Source organism: Arvicanthis niloticus, unplaced genomic scaffold, assembly GCF_011762505.2.
Source record: "Arvicanthis niloticus isolate mArvNil1 unplaced genomic scaffold, mArvNil1.pat.X pat_scaffold_508_arrow_ctg1, whole genome shotgun sequence".
Classification (NCBI taxonomy): Eukaryota; Metazoa; Chordata; class Mammalia; order Rodentia; family Muridae; genus Arvicanthis; species Arvicanthis niloticus.
The window spans coordinates 23,294-48,448 of NW_023046139.1; the positions used below are offsets into that span (position 1 = coordinate 23,294).

Consider the following 25,155-nt stretch of genomic DNA (forward strand, 5'->3'; position numbering starts at 1 on the left):
ATAGAAAAGTCATATGGATTCCTTATTTTGGATAAACAAGTGTTTTAAAAAATAAAAGAGAAAGACAAAGAAATATACAGAAAGAGATAGAGACAGATACCCACACACAGAGATTGATAGACACAGACAGACATATACAGAATCATTCAATAGGTGGATTTAAACATCAGTTTTTGAGAAAAAAATTTTCTTTTATTTAAATTTATTTTAATTTTTTAACTTATTACTTTACATACTACTCACTGTCCCCATCCATGTACTCCAATAATCTTTCCCCCATTTTCCTTCCCCTTCTCCTGTGAGTGGGTGGGGCTCGCCCTGGTTATCCCCGCAACTTGGCTCTTCAAGTATCTGTGAGACTAGATGTCATATATGATTGCTTTGTTGCTTCCCATGATACTACCCACTCTATTTCTCCCCTAAACACAAACATTACAGTTCAGAGAAACCATCCTCTATTTTTTGTAAAAGCAACTATCAAATGATTGCATATTTGGGCTGAATGATTCATAGTGGACATAGGATTTGTGGTCTATGAGAAGAGACCAATTACCATGGACAAGAATGAGGATATCATGAGTTTTTTAGGCAAATGGATAGAACCAGTTTATGTCCTATAACTAGGCATAATCTTCTTGTGATGGAATTAACCTTGTGAGATACTCTCTCAGATCCATATGGAACACCACAACTGCTTTCGGATGATTCTAGGCTTGGAGCACCCTTTAAAGATAAGAGAACTGCATATCAATAGTAGACTCTCTGGAACCATGACTTAGAATGTTACATAGGCTGGGGGGAAAAACAAACTATATCATGTCATTGGAAGGATGAATCACTAAGAAAATCAAATTATGAAAATTAAGATAAACATCTTGACCATCAATAAACCTATAACCAACATTATATGCCAACAAGTCCCATGAACTTTCATATAACTAAGATCTCATTTAAAGAACAAATAAGGTGACATAAGGGTCTTTTGTATGTCTATAGTTCTTTTCATATTCATATATCTCTATCTATCTATCTATCTATCTATCTATCTATCTATGTATCTATCATCTCTCTATATATCTATCTATTTCTCTCTATATAAAACAATTAATAACAAAGTGGCCATGAAAAGAGCAGGGATGGATATATGGGAGGGTTTGGATGGAGGAATAGAAAGGAAAAAATAATGCAATTATATTATAGTATCAAAACTAAAAAAATATGTACAAATGAAATTACAGAATATGACCCCACTGAAACTCAATTCAAAAAGAAAGTTACGCTGATTGTTTTTAAAAAGTTCAAAAATTTTCAATAAACACAGAACAACAATTTAATATTTTTTCATTAAAAAGCAAAAGAGAGATAATTTATGAAACTGAAGAGATATTTTCAAGCTGAAAATCATACTAAGTAAAATTGAAGTTATAAAAGGAAGCATTAAATGCTGTAAAGGTTCTAGACAGATGAAGAATTAGTGACATCAAATATTTAAAATGGGAATTTTTGAGCAAGCAAAAATAAAGAAAGGTTTGGGACAGTATAAGAGAGTACATTTTCAAGTGTTATTTTATGAAGGACTTGAGAATACCAAAGAGGTCCAAAGTCTATGTAAAGAGATAACAACAGAAAATTCTGTAGTCCTAGAATCAGACACAGATATCCATATCAGTCAGTCAAATCTAAGTACATCAAGTCTGCCTCAAGATAGAGTCTTACCAAATTCTTCAAGATTAGAGATACATGAGTTAATCTCAAGGGAGCAAGAGAAAATGAATGAATAACACACATGGGCATCTCTTTTTGTCTGTCATTTCTTAGAAAAAGCCTTATAATTAAGTCACTGAAGAAAATAACAAATCCAAAAGCATCCAACAAAACCTCCAATCAGGAATACAAAGTGAACTCAGATTACAAAGCTGAGTGAACTTAATACCATCAGGGTTTGTTGTTGTTGTTGTTGTTGAGCGATATGTCCAGAAGAGTTCTTAAAGAACTCTTTTGAAGAAATACAAGTGATAAAGAACAAAATGTTCAGTGCTTAAAAATCCCTCATCCCAAAGAGTGACTTTGGAGAAAAATTTAGAATGTTCTAACTTGAACATGGTGAATAAACCATTCACATATAGAGTATAAAAAGCAAAAAGCAAAATACTTCCAAACAATAACCATTAATATGAGGTGGAAAATACAGAAAGATGTAAAGGTGGAGATAAAAAATTCAAAATGTGTGGAGGAATTGAAGACACGTCAATATTTTACTGGATTTAAAAAAATGTTTTGAAGGTATTCCAAATAATTGAATCATATTATACCTGTTATCACATAGAATTGAATTTGGGTACCTATAACTCTCAGATACAGACTCTGTGCTTTTCCACAATATAGACCACATCTGAAACTCTTCACTGTTCTCATGTTCTTGGTGAAAATCCATATCTCATTACGGGTTACATAACATCAGCTTTTCCAGACAGAGAGACAACACATATTTAAAAATCTCCAGAGAATTCATTATCCATTACACTTAAATAGTGACATCCTGCCATGATCTGGTTAGTAGTAGTGCAGAAAAGAACCAGAAATAGAAATGTCAGCATTTGCAGGGTTACAGCTTCTCTGCTGCATGTATGCGGATTCCTCTCTAAGTATGACTACAGGGAGCCTTATAAATTCATCCTGCTTACTTTCAGGGTTAGTGTGGTCCTTTATAGGGAGAAGAACTCTTCTACAAAGTATGTGAGATTGGGAGAAAGATAAATGGGAGGATATAAGAAAACACAGGAAGGGTTCTGATAAGCAAACGGGAGGAGAAGGGAAGGCAGCAAAAAATGAAAAGGGCCAAGGGAAAATATTAAGTATTTTTAGTCTCTCTCTCTCTCTTTCTCTCTCTCTGTTTGTTTCACTGTTGTCTCATGTTCTCAATGTAACCCATATTTCATTCCAGGTTGGATTATATTAGATTTTTTTTTCAGACACAAAGACAACAAATATTTAAATCTCTCTTTCTCTCTTTCTCTCCTTCTCTCTCTCCCCCCTCTCTCTTTGTGTGTGTGTATGTGTGTGTGTGTGTGTGTGTCTGTCTGTCTGTCTGTCTGTCTGTCCTGTATTCATTCTTGGAACATCCAACTTCAACTAAAAAAAATTTAGAATATCAGGACTTAAGGTTCCCCAGACTTTCTCTTCAGGTAGCATCTGCCCATGTACTTGTCTACAATGAGACAAAGGGTTATTTCCGATGTAACTTCAGCAAGCAACTTTAAAACTCCCACTCCAACCCAAATAAGAGTAACTTTTAAATGTATTTTACATCTCAAGTCTCAACCCACTTTGCAGTTTCCCTAGACTTTCAAATTTAGAAAGCAACAATAGAAACTCTTCCTCCTCTTTTGTTGTCTTAAGAAAATGCTGAAAATGATGCCATGCCCATGTAGGTGAGTTACCTGACCAGGATCAATAGAAATTGGACTATCAAAGTAATTCAAGCAGTATGAAGGATTATAAGGTAAAAGGAGTAGCAGGCTCTAGAAAATGTTGTATAAAATTGGGAACATGAGGATGCTAATATGGCTTCACCCTCTCATAGCTTACACAAGCATGAGTGTGTGTGTGTGTGTGTGTGTGTGTGTGTTGGGTTACTATGCAAAGTGATGAATTTCATCAAGGAATCTTCATACTTATGTATCATTATACTTTGTTGTCATTCATTTTCCTCCTCAATCACTTTTCCTCAGGTCAGTATTTTCAAGCTGATTCTCATTCTTTCTCAGTTAATCCCAACATCTGCTGTCATATTGTTGTATTCTGCTGCCCTTTCAAGTTCCCTCCTTTCTTAAGATCTCTTCTCTCCCACTCAAGATCAGAGGGGGCTTTAATGGCTTGCATTTGGGAAGCTGAATGGAATATCTTGATGAATGGAAGGCCCTGATGGCAGTAAAGTAGATATTGTACTCTGATGTTAACTAACAATGAAATGGAGATGAAGTAGAAACGAAGAATGGATTGAGGAGTGAGTACATATAAGCACTGAAGGCTTTTAAAAATTATTGCTGCTCCTATCATTCACTGTCCTCTCCCTCCAACCCCTGACACAGATCCTGGCTTTGTCAATGCCTCGTACATTAGAGAATAACCGTGGGATTGGACTGTGCTCTAACAGTCAGCCTAATGGCAACCTCAAACTCCAGCACCATTGTGTCCTCCACATTCTACCTCACAGGCATCCCTGGTTATGAAGAATTTCACCACTGGATTTCTATTCCATTTTGCTTCCTTTATCTTGTTGGAATAACAGGCAACTGTATGATCTTACACATTGTGCGGACAGACCCCAGACTCCACGAGCCCATGTATTATTTCCTGGCTATGCTTTCACTCACTGACATGGCCATGTCTCTGCCCACCATGATTTCACTTTTTAGGGTATTGTGGTCTATTTCACAAGAGATACAGTTCAATATTTGTGTGGTCCAAATGTTTCTGATTCATACTTTTTCCTTCACTGAATCATCTGTGCTCTTGGCCATGGCCCTTGACCGTTATGTGGCTATCTGCCACCCTCTGCGATACGCTACCATTCTCACGCCAAAACTTATTGCCAAGATTGGAACTGCCGCTCTGCTCAGAAGTTCTATTTTGATAATTCCACTTATGGCCCGTCTAGCTTTCTTTCCCTTCTGTGGCTCCCATGTTCTTTCTCATTCCTATTGTTTGCACCAGGACATGATACGCTTGGCTTGTGCTGACATCAGATTCAATGTCATATATGGACTAGTCCTCATTACTTTGTTGTGGGGCATGGACTCCCTGGGCATTTTTGTATCTTATGTTTTAATTCTTCACTCCGTGTTAAAAATTGCATCCCGGGAGGGTAGGCTTAAGGCACTCAACACATGTGCATCCCACATCTGTGCTGTGCTCATTCTGTATGTGCCCATGATAGGGTTGTCTATCGTCCATCGTTTCGCCAAACATTCCTCTCCTCTCATTCATATCTTCATGGCTCATATCTACTTATTGGTTCCACCAGTGCTTAACCCAATCATCTATAGTGTGAAGACCAAACAGATCCGTCAAGGAATCCTCCATTTGATTTTTTCTCCCAAAATCACTTCTATTACAATGTAGGCATGTCACCAAGACAAGGCAGGCAATGTGAATCATGGTAAATTGTTTGCTCCAGCTATATTGTACATAGATATGACAACGAAAGCAGAATCAAGTCAACAAAGATCACAAGGAGGTTCTGGAGAAACATACTCTATCCACTGTGTTTGGAAAGTCTGTCTCCACATATACTTCATACCTCTTCTTCAGTTACGGATATGTTGCATGGAGTGTATTGATAATCATTGCCAGTTATTCTTTTCCACTTCCATCCTCAAACTTTATCCCAGATGATTTATCTATGAACATAGTGACCTGACATTCCTTTGCCTTGATACATCATTCTTTTATAATTATTGTGTGTGTAAATGTGCCGAAAGTTAGTGAGTTGTTATCTAAAAATGAGCATTACTGTAGCTTAGAGTAGACATTAATCAATACTCATGGGATTAAAATATTTATATACATGTCCCTTTCCTACTAAAGATTTAGTTTCTTAAAGAATAGAAAGGGCAACTTGAATTTGTATTGTTTAACCTTTGTTTCCTTCCTTTTCTTTTTGTGATGCTTGAGACCAAGCCTAGGCTGTGGTACATGCAAAGAAATGCTATTACCAGTAAGCTAATTCGCTAGTCTAATGAGTTCCATTTTAAAGAAAGCCGAGAGTGAATTTTGACAATTTTCTAATTGTCATGTGACCATGTGAAACTAATATAATCAATTGAATTATATTATCCATATGTCCTAATAATAATTTAGAGTAACTATTAACATAAATGTAAGTTCTTACAAGGTTTGTTAGCAGGAAACAGATTACATAAATCTTTAAATATTCATCTAGACCTCTCCCCAATGTTCAAAGCCATTACTTTTAATAAACATTTTGGAGTTGTTTAGTCTGTGGTCATGTGTAGAGTAGAATAATAATACTTTTATAGTTAATTAGGATTTCTTAGATCATATGTTTACACTAGCAAAAAGAGGCTTACAAGCAAGCAAACAAGGAGACAGAAGAATAAGTTAAAATTCTCGTCCTATGAATCAAAATCCATAATATGATAGATATGAATAAAAAATAGATAATGTATCTTCTTGTATATTTTTTCTAGCTATTAAATAGGAATTATTGCAATTGGACTGTGCTTGATAATGAAGACTTAAAGTTACTGTATGTAAAATGATTGTGAAATAAATTAGCACTTGAAAAATAGAATGACTCATTTGTATATTCATTTTAGTATCTATAGTTGTCAAAAGGCCACATTTTATATAATAAGAGCTATTTTAATAAGTTAAAATTAAAATCTTCACATTTTAAGCACCCGATGCCACCCAGAAAAACCCACAAACTTTTGTTTGCACCTTAATTTTGGTTTGATTGTATCTGTTTACTCTATTTATTCTTCTTTTGGTCTTGTTTACTACCCCATCCTGTAAAACATTAATGTTGACAACTGGAATATAATAAGGATAAGGATATATATATATATATATATATATATATATATATATATATATAATGATTCACTTTATAATATGATATATCTTTAAAATCAAATTGACTTCATGAAGATATTTTTAAAATTGTATGTACTTTTATTTGATGTGTATGAATGCTTGCCTGCCTGCATGCATATGCACCACATAAGAGGTTTGTGCCCACTGAGGCCAGAAGAGAATATAGAATTCCCTGGAAAGGATTTACAGATAGCTGTGAGCCACCATCTGCATCAGGGAATCAAACCTGGTCCTCTGCAGAACAGTAAGCTGGGAGATGCTGAGCCATTTTTAAATTGTGTATGGTGAGCACATAGAATACAGGGAGAAGAAGCAAGATGTGACTATACACATGAAAATTACTTCACAGTAAGATGGTATAAGGCCAAAGTAAAAACAAATAGAAACCATAAAATACTCTGAGTTTCAAAATCTTGGTGGAATTAGTATTTTCTTTCATGGACATGAGAACTGATCATTTCTGATCCTGTATAAAGTTTGGGATATCTTGTCAATTTTAGGATGTATATTTCTAATATCTTTTAGCATTCACATAACATTGTATATAGTTTAAGTCTTTATACTCCACTACAGCTGATCAGCATGGCCCTGTCTCTAGAGAGTGTACGTTGTGAAGCAAAAGCAGATTAGTTCAATTTTAATATCAGCACTGGGGAATCTCCGGGGCTTTTACACCCAGATGTTTGCACATAACTGTAATTGTTTTTTTTCTCCATGGTTTTAGACATGAGTTCTCTATTTCTTCCAAAGAGCAGTAACACAACTACTCCTCAGTATAACTGTGGAGCTACCATAACCCCCAGCTTTTCTACCTAGGACTTGGTGTTCCAAAGCCACAGCTCTTGTGTCTTTCAACCATTCCCAGGTCCATGGTTTTGAGTCAACACTACAGCATTCCTCTAAAGATTTATGTAGAATACAATTTATTTTAGTTGCTATGTTAGGTATTATACATGACAATGTAGTTGAAAGACAAGTGAGGAAAATATATTTGTAGATAAAAATCACGACTGTGTGCTTTAAAAGAATTAAGTATTCATCAAACTTAAGAAACTAATCTAATAAAGTTGTTAATTACTTCTTTGTGGTAGAGCTCCATATCTGTATTTATCACTATCAGATTTATTAAAAATGTGGAGACCTCTAAGACTAAGAGCTGTGTTTGAGAAATGCCACTTACAATAATAGCAAACATTGACTAGGTGCTTACTTCCTGCTACGTGTTCCACAAAACATTTTGTAGCATGAAACGCTGTAGGTATTTGAAAAGTTTTTTTTTCAAGTTTCCTCAATTTTATTTGTTTATTATTATTATTATTATTATTATTATTATTAGTAATCTTTCTTCACAGTCCAGTCACTAACCCCCTCCTGCTCCACCCTCCAACAGTTCTTTATCCCATCCTTCTCTCCTGTCTCCAAGAGGATGTCCCCACACCTCCACAATGCCCACACCCTGCCAGACCTCTCCACTCTCCAGGGCTGGGTGCATCTTCTCTCACTGAGGCCAGACCAAGCAGTTCTCTATGTATATGTATTAGGGGCCTTGAACCAGTCAGTGTATGCTACCTGGTTGGTGGCTCATTGTCTGAGAGATCTCAGGGGTCCAGATTTATTGAGACTGCTGGACTTTTTATGGGGTTACCCTCCTCCTCAGCTTCTTCTAGACTTTCCCCAGTTCAACTCTAGAGGTCCCTGACTTCAGACTGTTGGTTGGGTGCAATTATCTGCCTCCATCTCAGCCAGCTGCTTTTTGGGCCTTCCAGAGGGCAGTCAGTGCTAGGCTCCTGTCCTTAAGCATAGACCAGCATCAGCAATAGTGTCAGGCCCTGGAGCTGACCCCTGAGACAGGTCCATATTTGGGCTTCTCACTGGACCTCTTTTCCCTCAGTATCCTCTCCATTTATGTTCCTGAAGTTCTCCCAGACAGGAACCACTCCAGGTCAGAGTTCCTGACTGTGTTATGGCAATCCCATCCTTCCACCGGATGCCCTGTCTTTCTACTAGAGGTAGAAAGTTCCCTCTGCCCACTGTAGGACATTTAATCTAAGGTCCCTCCCTTTGATACCAGAGAGTCTCTTACCTCCCAGGTCTCTGGTACATTCTAGAGGGTCAACACACCTCCCAACTCCTGAGGTTGTATATTTTCATTCATTCTGCTGGATCTTAGGGCTTCACTCCTAGTCCCCCCACAAAACAAAAACTGATCATGTTCCCTTTTCCACTTATACATCCCCTTTCCCTTGCCCACCAAGTTCCCTCCTTTCCTTGTCTCTTTGCTTTCTTCTCCCTCCCAAGTAGGATTGAAGCATCCTCACTTGAGCCCTTTAGCTTGTTAACCTTGAGATCTGGGGATTGTATCCTGGGTATTCTGTACTTCTTTGGCTAATATACTTTTATTAGTGAGCACATACCATGCATGTCTTTTTGGGTCTGAGTTACCTCACTCAGGATGATATTTTCTAGTTGTCATACATTTGCCTGCAAAACTCAGGATGTTCTCATTCTTAATAGCTGAGTAATACTCCATTGTATAAATAAACCACATTTTCTGTATCCATTTTTCTGTTGTGGGACACCTGTGTTGTTTCCAGCTTCTGGTTATCACCTATAAAGCCACTATGAGCATAGTGGAGCACATGCCCCTGTGGTATAGTGGGGAAACTTTTGGGTATATGCCCAAGAGTGGTGTAGCTGGATCCTCAGGTAGATATATTTCCAATGTTCTGAGGAACCTCCAGATTGATTTCCAGAGTGGTTGTATTAGTTTGCAGTTCCATCAGCAATGGAGGAGTGTTTCTCTTCTAAACATCCTCACCAACATGTGCTGTCACCTGAATTTTTGATCTTAGCCATTCTGATTAGTTTAAGGTGGAATCTCAGGGTTGTTTTGATTTGTATTTTCTTGATCACTAAAGACTTTGAACATTTCTTTAAGTGCTTCTCAGCCATCTGAGATTTCTTTGTTATGAATTCTGTTTAGTTCTATACCCATTTTTTTTTTTATTTGGTTGTTTGAGTGTTTTGGAGGTTAGCTTCTTGAGCTCTTTATTTATTTTGGATATTAGCCCTTTATAGAATGTGAGATTAGTGAGGATTTTTTCCAATCTGTAGGTTATCGATTTGTCCTATTGACTATGTCCTTTGCCTTACAGAATCTATTCAGGCTCATGAGGTCCTATTTATCAATTCTTGATTTCAGAGCCTGAGCCATTGGTGTTCTGTTAGGAAATTTCCCCCATGCCCATGAGTTTGAGGCTCTTTCCCACTTTCTCTTCTATCACATTCAGTGTATCTGGTTTTATGTTGAGGTCCTTGATCCAATTAAACTTGAACTTTGTCAAGGTGACAAATACGGATCTGTTTTCATTTTCTACATACAGTTAGACCAGCACTATTTATTAAAAATGCTTTCTTTATTCCATTGTATAATTTTTGCTTCTTTGTCAAAGATCATGTGTCCATAGGTATGTTGTTTTATTTCTGGATCTTCAATTCTATTCCATTGATCAACATGTCTGTCTCTGTAACAAAACCATGCAGTTTTTAATCACTATTGCTCTGTGTTATAGTTGAAGTCAGGAATGGTGATTCAGAAGTTTTTTTTATTGTTGAGAATGTTTTTTGATATCTTGGCTTTTTTGTTTTTTCATATGAAATCGAGAATTGCTCTTTTCAGGTCTGTGAAGAATTGAGTTGGAATTTTGATTGGGATTACATTGAATCTATAGATTGCTTTTGGCATAATGGCCATTTTTACTATATTAATTCTGCCAATCCATGAGCATGGGAGATCTTTCCATCTTCTGAGATCATCTTTGATTTCTTTGGTCAGAGACTTAAAGTTCTTGTCACAAAGATCTTGCTTGGTTAGAGTCACACAAGGTATTTTATATTTTTTGTGACTATTATGAAAGGTATTGTTTCCCTACTTTCTTTCTCAGCCTATTTATCTGTTGAATATATGAAGGCTACTGATTTGTTTGATTTAGTTTTATATCCAGCCACTTTGCTGAAGTTGTTTATCAGGTTTAGAGAAGTTCTCTGGTGGAACTTTTGGGGTCCCTTATATAAGCTATCATATCATCTGCATAGTGATACCTTGACTTCTTCTTTGCCAATTTGTATCCCCTTGATCTCCTTTTGTTTTCTTATTGCTCTAGCTAGAACTTCAAGTAATATATTGACTAGACATAGGGAGAGTGGGCAGCCTGTCTTATCTCTGAAGGTTGTAAATGTAAAATGTTGCTCTCTGCTCTTCTTTTTTTCTTTTTAAAACTTTAATCAATCACTTAATTATCCTCATATCTCCACCCCATTTTCTCTCCCTCTGCTTCTCCCAGTCTTTCTGCCCCGTCCCTCTCCCCACGTACTTCTCTTCCCTTGCTCTTCAGAAAAAGGCAGGCCTCCCTTGCATATCAAGTTGCAGTAAGACTAGGCATATCCTCTCTTATTGAGGCAGCACAGGAGGAGGAAAGGGTCCCAAAGGCAGGCAACAGAGTCAGAGAAGGTCCCTGCTCCTGCTGTTAGGAGTCCCACTGGAAGATCAGGTGACACAATGTAACGTATGTGCAGATGGCCTATGTCAGACCTATGCTCTGCTACTGTAATATATTGGTACATTTTAATTTATTACATTTGGTAATCATCGATGAAAGCAAATCTTGAAGTAATGATTTCAGTTCCCTTAGGTACTTTCAAACTTAAACACATACACAATTAAAGTAAAAGTAAAAATCCCCTTAAAAATAAGTAAAAGAAGCAGAGAGATAAATCTGAAATAATGACCAGAATACAAACCTCAAAGTCTGAAGGTGAGCATCACCCAGCAAGGCTCTAGTTCTACAGACTCTCAGAACAGTGACAGGTTTTGCCAAACTCTCAAATACATAAGCCTATGGGGGGGTACATATTGCATCTAAACCATAATATATTTATAAAAGGGAAAATTAAGCAAAAATTCATAATTTATAGGGTTGAAGATAGGGCATGAAATGAATATAGAAAACAACCAATCTATTTATACACTGAACTTTTAATTTCCACTTTTAATAATTTTAAAATTAGGATATTAATTGAAAATTGATTTTTATTTATATGTATGTGAGTGCATCACACATGTATGCAGGTACTTGTCCTGGTCAGAAGAGGGTATTGGGCCCCCTAGTGCTGGAGTTATAGATGGTTGTGAGCCTCTCTATGTAGATACTGGGAATCAAATGCCATTGTTCTGGAATAGCAGTAAAAGATCTTAACTTTTTGAGCATTTTTCAGACCTTAGATTATACTTAGTAAAATGAACGCATAAGTGTTAAGAAATAAACTAAAATTTGAGTTTTGGGGGTTTGATAAAGACTAAAATGATATCTGGTACATAAGGTGATTATTGAGTTTCATTATAGACTTACTGAGACTATTGCTTGATTGACATCTTAGAGCCTTATTGACTGAACAACCTTTTAAACCCATAGTCTCTAAAGGAAAAGGACATAAACACACTCCCTATGAGAGCTCTGGGGAGATTACAAGTTAATGCAGCTATGCCTAAAGAAATTACCTCTACCTGTGTTTGTCTCTGTCTCAGGTCTCCATTTCTTTATTCACAGGCCATGTCAGAGAAAGAGCAGCTGAAGAGGCCAACAAAAGAGAGGCCAACACATACAGCCACATTCACTGCACACACAATGCTTCTGAGATCATGTGACAACCTAGGATAATAACTGTCCTCTTCATTCTAAGCTGAAATTGCTTGCTTGGTGCCTCTGCTTGATGTGCCTACCTTCTTTCCTCAAGGCCTTTCTTTTCTACTTAACTCAGTCTTATCATCTCTGTCCTTCACTAGATCTCAGGGTAGGATAAGAATGAAAGTAAACTGTGAATAGAATTTTATTATCTACTTTTTCCAAAATAATACTTTCTGTATCAGTATTAGTGATACAAAGTTGAATGAGTCAGTGGCTCTTTCTAATTTACAATGGCCAGGGTGTGATCACATAGGAATGATAATGAGTGAAATTTATGTATGTTGCTTCCTACCCAAACCTCCTTAAAAATTCCTATCTCAATAATACAACATAGGGAGCAACAATCAGTGAAAGAGTTACAAGAAACATACATGAAGAAAAGGTGTACACATCAGATTATAGTTTACTAAATAATTACAATTCAATTTAAAATTTAAGATATCTTCATATAGCATAGTTTAAATGTATCTACTTTTAATAAGATTATGTCTTTATTCTGTGTATGATGGTTTTGCCTGCAGGCATATAGACATAAAAATGCATGCATGGCAGAGGCTGAAAAAAGCCCAAAAGAGTATCATATTTCTGTAACTGGAGTTACAGATGGTTGTGAACCTCCATGTGGGTGCTATGAACTGAACCCAGGTCCATTTGCCATCCATTGCTCTTACTTGTTGAGTATCTCTCCAGACCTTGGATATAAAACAGAAAGAAACAGCCAAAACCTAAGAGGAATCTAACCCCTGTCTTTGGGAGAAGTGATACAAAAATGTAAGTCCAGTTTTGGGGAATGATGTTCATTAAAAACTTCCAAGCTTTGTAGAATTTACAGGGTTAACATGGTGGGGCAGAGGGACATTGTACTATTCTATATTTTCTCCTGTCCATTCTGGTTTCCTTGATCTTTTGTCTCTAAGGACCAACAGTTCTCCAACTGTGAGGAGCCTCCTGAGAAGTGGACTACTATATTATAAAGCAGCCATAGCGGCCACCAGACTCAGAGTTTGCACTGTATGATGAGACAGTTCTTCCTAAATCTCCTCTGCATCATAGATATTCAAGCAGTATTCAAGATAAAGAAAAGTCAAATAGAAAAGAAAGAACAACACACACATAAATGTCAGTACAGAGTTTAATAATTTGATTTGGCAGAGGAGTATTACTTAATATCATAAAGTATTACTTAACATCATAAAGAATTCTAGCAGAAATGGAGTTACCAGCTGATGGGAAAGTATCATCAAGTAAACCCAGAGATAAGTTTCTGAGTAGCTCGTTCTGCCACTGAAGAAAATGTAATGCGGTGTTAGGAATGTGGGATTTATGGAATTCAATAAGGGTTATGTGTGTTGTTATAATACATTAAGATAAAATATATATTAGATTAGAAACATACTTTTGTCTTTTAATTGATTCTTTTTTTTCAATTGACTCTTAAAGAAAGAGTAAGGAATTTGATTCAGTGACTGAGAAACTGCAAAGTGTGGGTGCTGGGAACTTGGTATGAAAGTAGTTCTTGTATTGTGTTCTAATAAGAGAGATGAAGAAAGAGTGTGTATTTGGATGAGTGTGGTAATCAGGGAGTAGAGTAAGGGAAAAGTAACCAGAATATATTATAAAAAAATTTTAAATAAAATCAAGATTGTAGAAAAATGGGAATTAGTTGAATAACTGTGTGAGCAGAAATAGGTGAGGGCAGTTCATGCGACACCCTGTCTGTTGCTGCTGCTGCTGCTGATTCAAATGACCGTCCCAGAGTAAACGACCATGTCCAGATTCCAGGAAGCTTGGGTGACAGAGATATTCCACTTAGGAGGAGAATGATGGTCAAAGCAGACCATATCTAGGTATGTATTGACATTTATCCTAGTGGAAATCACTTTCATTTTAAAATAGATTGCACATATTGTCTTCATGCAGGTAAATTTATCAGAAAGAAAATATTATTTTATTGTAATGACATGTATTTGCCAAGGATAAATATACTTCTTCACATTCTAGCCAAGTTTTCTTGCTACATTGTATGGCTATATTTCTCAGTGAGCTAATTTTCTTCTCATCACCACAAAGCACCAAGTATTGGCTTACTGTGTTCTGACAGCTACCATTAGCTGCATGCATGTTTTATTCTTCCAGAGACAAAAAGCAGAGTTGACCATGGCTTAACAACTCCCTCAGAAGACATCATATGCAGGCTTACACATTAGAAATTGTTTAGTGAAAATGTAGTAAAACATATTGTCACATGACTTATTTTTTGCATTAACTTCTTTATGTGTTACTATAAGCTTCATCTGCTGTATGATAGTTTTAAAAACTGTTTTCCTATCATGATGAAAAAAATATTTTCTAAGGTTTTTGATGTGCCTGATAAGTCCCTGATTATTTTTCAATTCCTCCCCCCACAAAAAAAAATGCCTCAGAAAATAATTTGCATTGGTACTGAGAAGCAAATGATTAAGCACAGAATGCAGGTACCATGTTAGATTTTTCTCTGTGAAGCTATTATTTGTATATACAGAATGAATACTTGCCATTGAGAATATTTGAAAAGACATGTTACGAACACTTCTAGTTAATATTCCACAGTTTGACTGATAGGTGGAAACTAGAACTCAAGAGTGACAGACAACTATACTAGAAACTTTAGAATATAGTATTGTTGCAGAAAGGAACACTGAATTGTTGGGTCTTTGGTCCCCATTCTCCCTACAAAAGTTGAATGCCAGAGCTGAAGAAAGGGTCTGTGCCTAGCAAGGAAATTGATTATTATTATTTTTTGGTTAACTAATGTACTTATAAACAATAATTTGAAACCATCTCACTGCACAAAAATAAGTAATTGTTTCTTAATTTTATATTTTTATAGTAACTTGTTTATCAGGAGATCTTCCTATGGAATTAATATTGTTATGGAAAAATATTATCAGTTTACTATTTGAAATAAATATCTTCCTGTGCTCCAATTCCAAATCGAAACTCATCAGAGTATAAACTTCCAAGTCATCAAAATGAATGGAAAATTAGGTGGATATCAGACCTTCAAGAAATAAGTATGGGTTTGAAAGCTCAGTGGGGAAAGGTGCCTGCTCTTAAACCAGATGACCTATATTCAATCCCAGAGAACACATATTGAGGAATAACTTCTAAAATTTGTCTTCCACATATGTGCTGTGGCACATGTGTGCACACTACACAGAATAGAATAAATACAGTAAATGCCTTTTTAAAAGAACAAAGTAGAAAAATAACAATCAAAATTTCCAGATAAGACTCTTGTGATCAGCATCGGCCATTACAAAACAATGTCAGGCTGTGGTGACCTAGTACCAACTAATGAGTGGCCTGTCCTCTTGTCTTCATCTTCGAAGGGAAATAAGGTTTAAATAACCAATCTAATTGTTTCTGTTTCTCTCTTCATCCTTTTCTTGACATAAAATGAGCCTCCTCTGCTGATGGAGTATTCATTCTATTTATATAACGAGGCATCACCCAGCTCTGAAGTGGAAAATGAGATAAAGAAGTTCTTTAAATCTTCATAGTGGTCACCTTTGACAACCTAAAATATATCTAAATTTACCTTTAATGGATTATGAAGCACCTATTGGATTTTCTTTATTCTTATTATATCTTTTTGAGTTTCAACAATTGAGCTAGGTTTCCTAAGGATGAAAGTGTCCTACGATAAATGATTTCTTGAAATGTCTACTGATTGTTAGTGTGTTTGCATTCTATGTGTATGCTTATGACTAATCTATTAACTGCCTATGTAATAACAAATTAAATATTTTTAATAAGATTTAATTACGTGATAATATCAGGGGAAAAGCTAAGTAAATTTAACACTTTCCTTTGTGAATGCAGATCTTGTGCCTCCACATGCAGTTCCTATGCTACTAAAGGTTGAAGAAAAATTTCCTGAGGATTTACAAAGGTTTTGAGAACAGTATGGTCTTCAGGGTGAGTTGTACAAAGTGACTCTAGGTTATACAAGAAAGACATTTAAAATTAACCTAGCACTCATATTTTCTGCCTGTTGGGCATTTTCCAGGTTACCATATTATTAAACTTGCACTTGAACATTTCTAGTTGTTTTCTTTTATTAAACATCCCTAGTTTTAACATGGCAGGAAATGATTCACATCATATTGTATCTTTCTTCCTGGTTGGTATTCCTGGGTTGGAAAACTTTCACTGCTGGATTGGCATCCCCGTCTGTCTCCTGTTTGCACTGACACTGGTGGGGAACTGCATAATCATTGTTACTGTCAAGCTAGAACCAAGTCTCCACCAGCCTATGTATTTCTTCCTTTGCATCCTGGCAATGAATGACACGTGTCTTACCTGCTCTACAGCTTTGAAAATGCTTGGCATCTTCTGGTTTGATGCACATTGGATTGACTTTGATGCCTGTCTAACTCAAATGTTTTTTATCCATACACTGTGCATCATGGAGTCTGCCATCCTAGTAGCCATGGCATTTGATCGCTTTGTGGCCATTTGCATCCCACTGCATTATACATCAATCCTGACAACACCCATGGTGATTAAAATAGGTTTAGTTGGCCTAAGCCGAGCTATACTTCTGACTATGCCATGCCCATTTCTCATTAAAAGGCTGTTGTACAACACCAAATTTATCATCCATCATGCATATTGTGAGCACATGGCTATAGTGAAGATGGCTAGTGGTAACACTCAGGTGAACAGAATCTATGGAATCTTGGTAGCCATTTTAGTAACAATATTTGACCTTGGGCTCATAATCACATCATACATAAAAATTCTCCAGGCAGTGTTTCAGCTCTCTTCCCAGAATGCCCGCTTTAAAGCCTTGGGCACCTGTGCTGCCCACGTGTGCACCATTCTTGCCTTCTATACTCCTGCACTGTTCAATTTCCTAACTCATCGTTTTGGTAAGAATGTGCCTCCAAGTGTCCATATAATCTTTGCAATCCTTTACCTGCTAGTGTCTCCCACAGTGAATCCCTTGGTGTATGGTGCTAAGACCAAACAGATTCGTGACAGAGTGGTGAGCCTTCTTTTTCTCAAAAACAAAAATTTTGAATACTAAAACATTTTGATACAACTTTAGTTGGAAGAATGTCGTTTTCACAGTTTGTTTGCTACATTCCCCTCAAAATGCTAATTAACAGAAGATATTATATTACACATATATCATATTTCTGTATTTATCTTCAATATTTAATTTTATTGAAACTGCTGATAAAATTATTTAATATTCCATTGGGTATCTTCAAATTTCACAGTTCTTTTTGAGATGGGGGTCTTGCTATGTAGACATGAGTGTCCTTCAACTTGTAGAGATTTATTTACTTCTGCTTCCCAAGTGCTGAGATGCAAGGTGTGTGATACTATGCCCAGCTACATTTATCCATTGTTATTTATCTTCTTGTCTATTTTGCTATGTCTATAAATATAGATAAATGTATGTCTATTAAGCATGATATTTCAGAGTAAAATAAATGTAGAAATGGTAGTTTTGATTGCAGTGTATTAAAATTTGTCAAATATCATCAATAACCTTATGAAGATGTAAAAAAAGAAACCAAAGTAGAAATCAACATTTTTTCATTCATCAGAAAATAAATAAATAAATAAATAAATAAATAAATAAATAAATAAGGTTAGATGGGAAATAGTAACTCCAAAATATGGGGAGAGGAAACAGAGAATCACAGTTGGTATGAATTGAGCTGAAATAGAATGCTGGTCTTAGACAAATGTTCAGAACAATGATTCTCAGTGTGGAAGTTAACATAGGTCAAAGATATAAATATATGTGAAGACAGTCAATCAGAAAGGAACACAACTAAAATATTGATTTCATTTTTCATTATGTAGTATATATTGCACTGTCCAAAGAACTAGTGTTATTGAGGCAGTATATAGATATCAATATGATGAATTATCAAAGAAAAGACATACCTTGTACATAAATTGTGATACATTGATTTTAAAGAGAGATACAAATAAAGGCACAGACATTTTTAAATTGAATTTTATTTATTAATGAAAAATGGATGAGCACATTTGTGGAGGAAATTCAATTCAAATACAGAAATTTATCTTATAAAATAGACACTAAACATTTTGCTGTATTTTTGAATACACATGCATATATATTATTTAATTGAATATATATATATATATATATATATATATTCTTCTCTTGTTTTTATTGCTCTGGCTAAGAACTCAAATAGAGAGAGTAAATATCTTTTCTACAGTTATGATTTTAGAGAAAACAATTTTAGTTTTTGTTTTTCCATTGAGCATAATATTTGCAACTTTTAGTATACATATCTTTTCCCATGTTAACATAAGATCTTTCAACTCATAGTTTCAACAGGGCTTTTGTCATGAAATAGTTTGAGATGTGTTGAAATATTTTTTCATCTTTAGAGATGAAATTGTTTAATTTATCTTCATTTTGCTTTGAGAATTTCATGCATTGATATGAGTGTTTCTTCCTCTTTTATGGAATAGTTTGAAGAACACTGGTATTAGTCTGGTTTTACTTCTTCCTTAAGGGTCTAGTAGATCCCAGCTCTGGATTCAGTTTACATTGGGCTTTTCCTTATTATAAAACTTTTTGTTACTACTGTAAAATCATGGTTCGTTATTATACACTTGTTTAAATAGATTATATCAGTTTAGTTTGACTTCGGTAGGTTACATATGTTTGAAATTTTACATATGTCTTTTATAGTTTCTAATTCAATTGCATACAACTTTTCATACATTTGCTAATGATCCTATGGATTTCATTTTATATCTTCTAATACTTCCCTTTTGAACTTTATTTTATTGACTTGTATTTTTCTCATTTGGGGTTACTTTTGCTAAGTGATTTAGAATTCTTTCTTTACATTTAACACACTATTTGTTTTATTAGCTCTTGCCATCATTCTCTTAGTATATAATTCATTAACTTCTACCATATTATTTATTATTTCTTTTATTTTTTCATTAATCTATTTATTCACTATAAATCCCAATTGCAGCCTCCTCTCTTCTATCCTCCCAGTTCTACCGTCCTACCTGCTTTCCTGTTTTCCTCCCCTCTTCTCCTCAGGGTACCAACCCACCCTGACACATAAAGTCATAAAGTCACATCAATACTATCCACTTTCTCTCCCACTGAGGCCAGGCAAGACTGCCAGCTACAGGAAAGGGATCCAATGTCAGGCAACAGAGTACCAGTCAGAGATGGCCCCCTCTCCAATCTTAGGGGATTCTAGAGGGTTCCCCCCACTTCCTATCTCCTGAGGTTTCTATTTTCCTGCCTCTTTTTATTTTTCTGCTGGCCCTAATGGCTTCAGGTACCCCTCTAATACCTGATCATGTTCTCCACTTCCCCTCTTTGTCCCCTCTCCCATCCAAGTTCATCCCTTCCTCTGCCCTCTGTAATTGCTTTCTTCTCCCTCCCAAGTAGGATTGAGGCATCCTTACTTGGGCCTTTGGACTTCTTCACCTTCTTGAGTTATATGGATTATATCCTGGATATTCTGTACTTTAGGGCTAATATCCACTTATTAGTGAGCACATATCATGCATGTCATTTGGGGTTGAAATTATCTCACTCAGGATGATATTTTCTAGTTGTCGTCCATTTGCCTGCAAAACTCAGGATGTCCTCATTCTTAATAGCTGAGTGGTATTCCATTGTGTAAAAGAACCACATTTTCTGTATCCTTTCTTTATCATGAGACATCTGGGTTGTTTCCAGCTTCTAGCTATCACAAATAAGGCTGCTATGAACATAGAGGAACACCTGGCCCAATGGCATGGTGGGGCAACTTTTGGGCGTATATCCAAGATTGCTGTAGCTAGGTCTACATGTAGAGCTATTTCCAAAATTCTGAGAAACCTCGAGATTGATTTCCAGAGTGGTCGCATCAGGTTACAATCCCACCAGCAATGGAGTATTCCTCTTTCTCCACATCTTTGCCAATATGTGCTGTCATCTGAGTTTTTGATCTTAGTCATTCTGATTGGTGTAAAGTGGAATCTCAGGGGTGTTTTGATTTGCATTTCCCTGATCACTACAAACTTTGAACATTTCTTTAAGTGCTTCTCAGCCATTCAAGATCCTCTGTTGTGAATTCTCTGCTTAGTTCTATACCACATTTTTTGATTGGGTTGTTTGGGCTTTTTGGTGGTTAGCTTCTTGAGTCCTTTATTTTAGATATTAGCCCTCTATTTTATGAGGGGGTTAGTGGAAATATTTTTCCTAATCTTTAGGTTGCCAATTTGTTCTATTGATTATGTCCTTTGCCTTATAGAAGTTTTCCAGTTTCATGTGGTCCCATTTATCAATTCTTGATCTTAGAGAATGAGCAACTGGAGTTCTGTTTAGGAAATTTCCCTCTGTGCCAATAAGTTCAAGGATCTTTCCCACTTTCTCTTCTATTAGATTCAGTGTGTTTGGCTTTATGTTGAGGTCCTTGATCCATTTGGACTGGTGCTTTGTGCAAGATGACAAATATTGATCTCTTTTCATTTTTCTACATATAGACTTCCAGTTAGAGCAGTACCATTTATTGAAGATGCTTTCTTTTTCCACTGTATATTTTTGGCTTCTTTGTCAAAGATGAAGTGTCCATAAGTGTGTGGTATTATTTCTGAGTCTTCAATTCTATTCCATTTATTAACCTGTCTGTCTGTGTACTTATACCATGCAGTTTTTATCACTATTGTTCTTTAGTATTGCTTGAATTCAGGGATGGATATAGGAGGAGCTAAGGTGGGAGGAGTAAGGGAGGAAGAGAAGGAGTAAGAGAGGAAGATGAAATGGAAGAGGAGGAGCTAAGGGAGAGAGAATGAAAGAGAGGTGAACATGGAGGTGGATGTTCACGTGTCTCTGCCACTCAAAGGTAGTTGGTATATGTAGGTTGGGTATTGCATTACACTTCTGATTGTATGGGCATCTTGTTATTGATCATTACAAAATATATAAGTCTTTGGATAATCTAAGCATTAGAGTCTGTATCAAGCCTGTGTGGTTGGCGGGACAGTCTGGGCAATGCCCAGCCTTGCAGAGACAGCATGGAAGACTGGCAGAGCCATCTCCCATGCTGGCATCTCCTGGGTGGCAGGGCTGGTGTCTCTGGCTGGCTGTTTCTAGCTGTGGCATGCATGTGGCCTCGGGCTATGTGGTTGAGCTAGGCAGAGCCACGGCAGCTTAGATAGTCGGCCACACCTGTGGCTGTTTTTTTTTTTTTAAAAAAATTACTACAACAGATGGCAATTCCCCAGAATTTCTTTTATTGTTAAGAATTGTTTTTGCTATCCTGGGTTTTTTGTTTTTCCAGATGAATTTGAGAATTGTTATTTACATATCTTTGAAGAATTGTGTAGTAATTTTGATGGGAATTGCATTGAATCTGTAGATTGCTTTTGATAAAATGGCCATTTTTACTATGTTCATTCTTTCCATTTTCTGAGATCTTCGATTTCTTTCTTGAGATACATGAAATTATTGTCATACAGATCTTTCACTTGTTTGGATAGAATTACCCCAAAGTTACTTTATACTATTTGTTACTTTTGTGAAGGATGTTCTTTCTCAGGCCATTTATCATTTGTATAAAAAAAAGCCACTGATTTATTTGAGTTAATTTTATACCCAGCTACTTTGCTGAAGTTGCTTATCAGCAGGAGAAGTTCTCTGGTAGAATTTTTGGGGTTGCTTATATATACTAACATATCTCCAGTAAATAGTGATATCTTGACTTCTTCTTTGCCAACCTGTATCCACTTGATCTCCTTTTGTTGTCTTATTGCTCTAGCTAGAACTTCGAGTACTATATTAAATAGATATGGGGAGAGTGGGCAGCCTTGTCTTATTGCTGATTTTAATAGGATTGTTTCAAGTATCTCTCTAGTTAGTTTGATATTGGTTGTTGGTTTTGTTTTATTTCATTATGTTTAGGTATGGGTCTTGAATTTCTGATCACTTCAATACTTTTAACATGATGGGATGTTGAATTTTGTCAAATGCTTTCTCAGCGTCTAATGAGATGATCATATGTTTTTTTTGAGTTTGTTTATATAGTGTATTATGTTGACGAATTTCCATATATTGATGCATCCCTGCATCTCTGGGATGAAGCCTGATCATTATGGATAATTGTTTTGATGTGTTATTGGATTTGATTTGTGAGAATTTTATTGAATATTTTTGCATTGATATTCATAAGTGAAATTTGTCTAAAATTCTCTTTTTTAGTTGGGTTCTTGTGTGGTTTAGGTATTAGAGTAATTGTGGCTTCATAGATTGAATTAGGTAGTGTTCCTTCTGTTTCTATATTATAGAATAGTTTGAAGAATATTGGTATTAGCTCTTCTTTGAAGGTCTGGTAGAATTCTGCACTAAAGCCATCTGACCCTGGGCTTTTTTCACTTGGGAGGTTTTTAATGACTTATTTTATTTCCTTAGGGCATATGGGCCTGTTTAGACATTTTACCTACTCTTGATTTAACTTTGGTACATGGTATTTGTCTAGAAAATCATCCATTTCATCTAGATTTTCCAGTTTTGTTGAGTATAGACTTTTGTATTAGGATCTGATGATTTTTTTGAATTTCCTCAGTTTTTGTTGTTATTTCTCCCTTTTCATTTATGATTTTTGTTGATTTGGATACTGTCTCTGGGCCCTTTAGTTAATTTGGCTAGAGATTTATTTATCTTGTTGCTTTTCTCAAAAAAAAACAACTTCAGATTTTGTTGATTTTTTGTATAGTTCTCTTTGTTTCTATGTATTTGATTTCAGCCCTGAGTTTGACTCTTTCTTGATGTCTACTTCTCTTGGGTGTATTTTAAAAACATTTTTAAAAAACATGGTACATTTTTATTTGTGTGTGTGTGTGTGTGTGTGTGTGTGTCTGCTCATACGGGGGGACCTGTTGAAACCAGAAGAGGAAATTATTGATCCTGGAACTTGGCTTACAGTGCCTATGAGATTCTTAATATGGTTGATAAGTCATTTCTCCATCTCTAAACTTTTTGATGTTAAAAACACTGTTTAAATTACTGACTTGAGCTTCATAAGAAACTGTTCAAAGACTTAGGATTGGAATTAGAACTAAACTTTCAACAATTTCTGAAATCCACAATGATGATCAGGAAGTCAAAATATAGATCAATTCTGAAAAGCAGTGTTAATACTCTATATCTTGTAGTAGCAAGTATTCATCCAAGTTTTAATGTTTTATGCCAATCTAAGCCATCATATTCTTCTTAAAAATATGCAATTTTGTCTTACTCTTTAGCATCTAGTAAATTTATGGGAATCCAGAAAGTTGTGGTTAAATAAATCTCTTTATGACTTATTACATTAATATTTAATTAATGAACTTATATATACCTATGTGAATGTAGATTAAAAGTACTTGATAGAAAATGGTTATCGAGTAGAAAAACTTAAGAAGCATCACTCTGGGGAATAAATATAGCCAATTAGCCAATGTACAGTTCTTGGGGGTATGCTCAGAACTCAAGTGAAGATCTTGGTGCAGTTTTTTTCTGGTAGTCTACAAGCCCTGTGACTGAAAATCTGTATCAGTTGGAGGTAGTAGAGTTATTTGAAACCTCGTGCTATAGTGGTGACAGTATAATCATCAAAGGCTCATGGATGGGACACTGAGGACCGGAATTACACAGATTAAGCAGATCTTACTCCAGCCCCAGACAGTTTATAATTAGAAAAGAATAATATAAACATTAAAATGTGAATAGTATGACTGCACCTAAAATTGAAAGTAGTCTATATAGTACATTCAAGGTCATTGAAGTGGACTTTGAGTAGAGGATTCAGAACATAGGTTTCTTCTTCACAGTGATGTTGACTATGTGGCAGAGGAGGATGGGACATCTTATTTGTGAAGCTGTAAAGAATCCTTGGTCAGAAAGGATGGTAATCTTGGGAGTCCACAAATCTATGGCCACTCTTACACACAGAAATGCCCACATAGTGACCACATATTCATAGTGACCACAAATACACCATGTCTGAATTTATTTTCCTAGAGGTTAAATCATTATCAAAACCTTGAGTATTCATTGGTATCTTCGTAGATGCTAATTCTCAGCTACAGGTTTTCTCCTATTTGATGTCTGTGACTTCTATTCTCAAGGGGAAGTCCAGGCATTCCAAATATCAGTTTGTATTTTTATGATATTTACTATTCATTGTCAGGGGCAGCCTTGCTTATACAGTGAAGGTCTAAAATCAGTCATAGGCCTGTGTCAGCCATACACGCCTACTAACACAAAGTCTTGGTCTCTGTGGAAATTTACCAGCCTGGATAGTCATAGACCTTGTGGATAGGTAGTCTTGGTGGGAAGTACCAGCTTAGATAAGAAAAAAGTGAATCATAGACAGAGTCATAGTGACCTGTTCCCTGAACCTTCACCCAGAGGATACCCTGTTCTGGAAGATATCTGTACTCCCCCTGAGAACATCTCCGCTCCTGTGTCATCCCCTTCCCCACATCCTGCCTTTTTTGTGTATATAACCCCTGTGTGAAAAAAATTAGAATTGGTGGTTTGATCAGCCTATAGACAAGCTGCTCATTATTTGCATCCCCTGTCCTCCAGTTCTCTCTTCCAGGTCTTCTGATCCCAGTTCAATGCCCCCTGGGACTGGGGCAATTCATTAGAAACCTTACAAGAGTAGTATAAAATTTAATGAAATTTTATTTCTTTATTAAAACTATTATTTCTATATAACCATTGAATGAAAATGAGGGCATGACCACTCTT

The 25,155-nt window shown here is 36.0% G+C and overlaps 2 protein-coding genes across 2 annotated transcripts; both read left to right on the forward strand.

Moving 5' to 3' along the window:
* The first annotated feature begins 2,569 nt into the window (after nucleotides 1-2,569).
* Nucleotides 2,570-6,254, forward strand: LOC117702143 (olfactory receptor 51G2-like). Its single transcript, XM_076706387.1, has 2 exons — nucleotides 2,570-2,691; nucleotides 4,092-6,254. Exon 2 carries the CDS (start codon nucleotides 4,165-4,167, stop codon nucleotides 5,122-5,124), a length of 960 nt encoding a protein of 319 aa, XP_076562502.1. The 5' UTR covers nucleotides 2,570-2,691; nucleotides 4,092-4,164; the 3' UTR covers nucleotides 5,125-6,254.
* A 9,949-nt stretch (nucleotides 6,255-16,203) lies between these two features.
* On the forward strand, nucleotides 16,204-17,752 carry LOC117702146 (olfactory receptor 52K1-like). The gene has a single exon (XM_034493443.2). It carries the CDS (start codon nucleotides 16,489-16,491, stop codon nucleotides 17,437-17,439), a length of 951 nt encoding a protein of 316 aa, XP_034349334.1. The 5' UTR covers nucleotides 16,204-16,488; the 3' UTR covers nucleotides 17,440-17,752.
* The last annotated feature ends 7,403 nt before the right edge of the window (nucleotides 17,753-25,155 follow it).